This window comes from Chaetura pelagica, unplaced genomic scaffold, assembly GCF_000747805.2.
Source record: "Chaetura pelagica isolate M959 unplaced genomic scaffold, ChaPel_1.0 scaffold453, whole genome shotgun sequence".
Classification (NCBI taxonomy): Eukaryota; Metazoa; Chordata; class Aves; order Apodiformes; family Apodidae; genus Chaetura; species Chaetura pelagica.
In genome coordinates this window covers 2,820,265-2,826,264 of record NW_009952879.1, presented here as the reverse complement: position 1 = coordinate 2,826,264, position 6,000 = coordinate 2,820,265, and the positions used below count along the sequence as shown (strand labels likewise).

General features: G+C 37.8%; 1 protein-coding gene across 1 annotated transcript in view; it reads right to left on the bottom strand.

Annotated features, from left to right (window-relative positions):
* The window catches only part of FAM169B (family with sequence similarity 169, member B), a 40,225-nt gene that overhangs the window by 8,589 nt on the left and 25,636 nt on the right, over positions 1 to 6,000 (bottom strand). Inside the window, exons 4-5 of the mRNA XM_009995345.1 lie at positions 4,729 to 4,814; positions 3,622 to 3,796 (exon numbers count right to left, since the gene is read on the bottom strand). Of these exons, the coding sequence (XP_009993647.1) occupies positions 3,622 to 3,796; positions 4,729 to 4,814 (261 nt within the window). The remainder of the gene's footprint in view (positions 1 to 3,621; positions 3,797 to 4,728; positions 4,815 to 6,000) is intronic.

The window sequence follows — 6,000 nt, the reverse complement described above, 5'->3', positions numbered from 1 at the left end:
CCTTAAGCAGGCTGAGTGCTTGTGTAAAGGGTGGGGAATATTTTTGCTGAATAGAACCCAAGGTCAACCCATTGTGTGAGTTTGTATGTGAGAAGGGGAACAAAGGTTCTGGCTTCAATAAAATTAAATGAATTCATGTCTTGACTGGTATGTAGTCATTTAATTTTTATTACAGCCAGAACCTTCAGTCTGCCTCAGAAATGCACATTAAAAATATTATTGCTAGAAAACAGAGGGAGAGAAAAGCAATTATCCAACAAGATTTCAGCTAATTGTCTGTCATGTTAACTTCAATTCTGATTATTTTTCATTTTTTTGTTAAAGAAATGTAAGTAATCAGTGAAAATTAAAAACCCATTATATTTTGGGGATCTGTATCTAGAGAATACCACCTGGGCCATGAAAGTCTTAAAAGAAATTTGTGAAGGCTTGTATGAAAAAAGGTGTGAAATAAGTTTTACCTTGGATTGCCACTTCCAAAGACCATCTCTAAGGCTCTAGGGTAGCAAAAAGCAGAGACTGGGCCAGGGTTGCTTTGCTGCCTATTTTATTTCAGCTTAGAGTTTTTGCAGTCAGGTGTTGCCAAACCATGATTTGTGGAGCATCTCTAAAGAATGAATGAGAAGTAAACTTTTTATTTACTCCTTGTTCAACTGCATGTTTTACAGCCTTCTCAGAGGACCCAGTTCTGTTAAGGCTGGTTTGACTCACAGCACAGAGAATACTATCTTTCTCCACACTTTTACTACTAAGTTTTGACAAAAAGGACACAGTGAACTTGGGAAGGGACAAGCTTTGGCAATCTGACTTCTTTGCTTTTTGTACTGCAGATAGCTTGGTCCAAAATAGGGCAGCTCCCTTGTGTTACAGAAACAGTCGCACATATCAGGAGGAACAAAAGCTGAGGTCTGTCCTCTGAACATAAAAATGGGTCTTTTTTCTGTTCTGTTCTTAACAGGACTAAGAAACTCCTGGCTCAGAGCATCTTCCAACTTCCTTCCTGATTTACATGCATGATAAATCTTCTACATTCTCATGACATTTATGTGAAGGTGGCAAAAGTCCATTTTCAGCAATTACTAATCCTCAGTAAATAAAAAAGAAAAACTTTCAGCAAATTACATGGTGTCATTGCACAAAAAAGTGTCAGTAACCATGGTCATTAATCCTTACACCAATCCTTACACCTTACAATCCTTACATCATTACACAAAACACATTCTAATTTATGTTTTCACACAGATTTAGAGCACACCAAGAAAAAATCTGAAAGACTTAAAAGAAAATAAAACAGATCTCAAAACCAAAGTATCTGTATGAAGGGTTTCTGCAAAATATTTAATTTTCAGACTGCAGTCTGCAGAAAAAGGTATAAGGACAGAAAGCTGTCACTGCCTGCTGTACCTTTAAGTAGCTTCATTCAGTGAGGTCTAACTCCTCAGCTGTCTAATATGGAAGCTGCTGACATAGATAAAATTGGAGACATTCATCTTGGCACATGACAAAGTGTCTTATCAGCCTCATTAGTGACTTAGTATATCTCATCAGTCTTTAGTATACCCAGTGGTAAATGCTGCATGCCTGTCATTGGACGGGAATAGGCACGTACCAGAGAGGCTAGGGTGATGATCTGTGTAGTCATGAATAAATTTTGTTTTAATAAAGGTGTCTAATGCTCACGAAAAGTGATAGCCTTGAAGAATGGGTCTTCTGTTTATCTATACAACAGGTGCAGGATGGCCAAAGTCAGTAGTTGCCAAATCATCTCAAAACCTCCACTTGCAGTTACTGTGTCTGGGAGCAAAGCAGGTGCTCAAGACCATCTGTCCCTCTTCAGAGAGACCATCAAAAGAGATCCAGTTAAGGATGTTCATTAAGATGGATGGATGTGTGGAACTGGACCAAAATTACCAAGTTCACTTTGTATAGGCCACCAAGGAACTGGCAAATGGAAATCACTTTACAATATAGCCAAGACAGTTAATTGGAATCACTGAAGCCCACTGAAAATTTAGCTTGCATAATGGCAAACTAAATTTGTAGAAAAGATAAAACAGGTTCTCTTCACCTTGGTCACAGTTTCTATGATTCACTCTCATGACTTATGTTTGAAATAGCCATGCTCCACAGATCTGTTCTGGCTTATTTGGCTCCACTGATGCATGCTTTTTATCATACTGTAGATAATGGAAAACTCACAGATGAGAAAGACAGTTGAATACAACATCAGCATGAGAGTCTCAGTTACCTAGTGAAGAAATAAAACCATAAAGAATGGCCAGGTAATTGCACAGCATGGAAATAAAGGGAATCAGAATCACATGGTGGGCACACAGGAAAATAATTTATTTCTAGGACCAGAAGCTGTAACAGAAGACCAGCACAATATAAAGTCCTGTACTTAAAGCTGCTCCTACTAAATGTTCTCACCGGGACAGTAAAAGGAAAAAGAAGTTAGATTATAATTTTTTTTTAAAGTTTAAAAATATATCTAAAGCAACCATGTGAAAGACAACTTCTAAGAGAAGATATTTATCTTAGCTTGTCTTAGGCCTAATAAATCCATGACTCTTCTAGAAAGTAGAGAGAATAGGATCAGCCAGAGTATGGCTGGTATGAAACTGAAATCACAGTAATTCAGAAAGAGGAATTACTTTCTAAATGTGTACAGTAAATTGCAAGAAGGGGCAAAACCAATCAGTTTCAAGCTTCCCAAAAAGGTTTTGGCAAAAGACTGCAGTGATTTGTGACACAGGCCAAAAAACTAACAAATATAGCTGCCCAGAATGAAAAAAACACTGGCAACAAAAGACAGATGCTGACAAAGCTGGACTTGAAGAACTTGTATTTTATGTGGACCTGGTTTAAAACCAAACTGTGACTCTGAACTTACTCAGAAACAGTTTCAACTTGGCTAATACTCCACCCAAAACAGACTACCGTGCAAATTTGTTTTACTAAAGCATGAATCATTACAGCCCATACAAGTGTTTCTTTCCAAAAGCTTTGCTCAGAAATATTTATGGACGTAAAGTAAAACATACTCGCCAACTACAGACAAGTTCATCAGCCTATTCACAGATACATTCTATCTCCTCATCAAGGTTATTGATAAGATGTTAAAAAGAAGTGGTCCCAATACTCAAGATGATCTGCTCCATTGTTTTCCCTGTCACTATCAGGTCTGTAGCTCCCTAGATCCTCTTCTTGCCACCAGCCACTCCTAATACTCTATTTTCTTCCCACTGTGAGCTGCACTCCTTCTTTCAGACACCATTCTATTCAGGATGCAGTCCTCCAATTTGTGGGTAGGCCCTGTACTCTCTGTTCCTAGATGTCCAGCCTTCTACTTGGCATTAAAGCATATTTTTTTGGAATGAGCCAGGACCTCAGATCACTCAGTGTAACCCAGAATAGAATTTGGAGGCATCATATTTAAATGAAAGTCACATGGAAGGCTTCCAAAATTCTGGGAAGGTTGGTCCCACAGTTTCATTCTGAGAGAGATCCGATATAAAAATGTAAATTAAAGCCAGGATTATTTATACTGAAAGATAAACAAAAGGATTACACTTCGAGCTATTAGGAACCAATGGAAATGTGCCTCTAAAATGAACTTACCTTTCATCTTGACCGAGTAAAAAGCAACAGCCTCCCCATTTCTCCAGAGTATCTTGGCACACTCAGTGGCAGAGTGAGGTAGAAAGAATGCATCATTAGCTGAACTCTCTTCCAGCATTCCAAAAATAATGTAGTTTAGAACAAAGAGGACAATCCTTTCTCCAAATGTCTGGACCTTAGAGAGCAAACAAAAACAGTACAAAGAAAAATGAGGCAGACGATAGTACTTTGCATTTCATAAAAGGCTTCAAAATTAAAAGGGGCTGTGAAGGAGGAGGTCATGGAACATGTACACTTAATTTGTGGAAAATACCTCACAAATTGGTTCAGATAGACTAACAAAAAGATTTTTTTTCCAATATTCCACCCTCTGTCCAGAGGGCATAGAATAATTTAGTAACAATTTATAAAGCTTGACATATCTCCTATTGTCACAGAGAAGGAATTCTAAAGCAGCAGGAAAAGAAGTATCTTGATTGTAGTCACAGCAAACTAGTCACAGACTTGGAAACAGGATCAAAGAAATTTAATTCTACCCAAAAGCTAAAGACAGGATACACTGTGTTATCTTGATCACGTCTCCTCTATTGCTGTCTTGCCATAGCACGAAGAATTTTAGTGGGCCAGGACCTTACTGACACTATTTGGAAAAAGAATTACAGGTTTAGAATCTATTAAATAACAACAATTTCATAAAATGAACACAACATAAATATTAACCAAGGAAAAAAGCCCCATAATTAACTTGATAAGACATTGTTCTAAAGTGTAGTAAACACCTCCCATCAGTCAAGCAACATTAATGTGAAGAGTTCTTGCTAGTCTAGTAATTTGGTTTATCTGATTACTCCTTTAGTAAGCAGTGAGGGTAAACTAAACCAAAACCTAATAAATCCCACAGATGAGTCATAAACTGCTCGCAGAAAATTTTTTAGAGAAGGTTAACGTGCATGTGGCTGTGCAATGGCAGACATGTGAAGTACCTGATGAGCCACAAAGCCCAGACCCACAGATTATGAAGCAGGAGCTATAGAAGTCCTGAGACAACTATGTATGATTGTTCTAGCTGGAAAGTTCCAGGGCATCTGTTTAAAATAGTATCCTTACCGAAATCAGCCCATCTCTAGAAGGATCAGCTGTCTTTACTACATCTTCAACAGGCCACCAACACTGGTTCAAATAAACTGCCAAAACTATAAAAAGAAAAAGAGAGTGGAACACATTAACTGCCAACAAATGCAAAGTTGGTTCTGAACCTTTCCATGGCCAGCCTCAGATCTACTTCTCCCTCCAGCTGACTCCAGTTTGATCTGCTATAAGACAGCAGAGCACCAGTTGCATTTCAATTTCACCTCCACTTCCCTTGATATTCTATTTTCAGTACCCCAACAAGCCCTCAAGAAAAGCTAATTTTTCTCAGGAATTGGTGTTTCAACCTGTGTGCCATATGAATAGAGTATTTCTGTATAGTATCTCAGTAGCACAGTAACCTTGAGTGGCATTTGGAAAAGAGAGAGCTACTTAGCTAAACGTTCTATTTTTGAAGTTTCCTTCACACTTTCCCCTGTCCACACACATACCTGCCTGTATTTACATCTGTGCAACTCAAACACAAAAGTTTTTTTTATCCACTACTCCATGTGTAGGTGCTAAGCAGATCTTGCACCCCACTTCTTGCCATCCTTCCTGAATTTTTCATGTATGCAGAGACAAGCATTTAAACCCTACTCCTACATGTTAATCTACAGAATTTGTTGCCTGCCATCAGATTTTCAAGGAAAGATTGAAGCAGCAACAGTGACACAGAAATTGCTCCCAAGCCCTGTTCAGGAAGTGTTAACATAGGGTCATTTCAAAGGATATAGAATAGATTTTAAGGGTTTAGATTAGCTTTTAGAATAAAGACAGAAATTTGATTATTTATGACCAGCAACACATCAAGCAGTATATATTTCATCAAAAACAAATCTGTATAGGGGTAACATTCAACTAAAGGAAGTACATGGCCACAGTTTCAAGAGTGCTCAAGAATACCAGTAGCTTTACTGTTTTCAAGCAGGACACCTACCATACCCATTTTCAGAAGAAAAAAAAATATTAAAAAAAAAAAATATATATATATATATATAATATAATATTTCAAGTATGTTGCAAAGAACAGCCTGGAGTTTACACCTCTAGAGTCCTAAGTGATTGCACTGTCTGATGGTTTTCTAAGATGCCCAACTAGGGACATACATAAGAAAGTTAAAAACCATCTCTGAGTTCAATACAAATTCACACCCAAGGAAGTGAAATGGCTTTAACAGGATTCATTATTTCCCTGTTTTAGCTTCAGGTTATACAAAGGTCTCTGATGCACACAGGTTCATTTCCCAT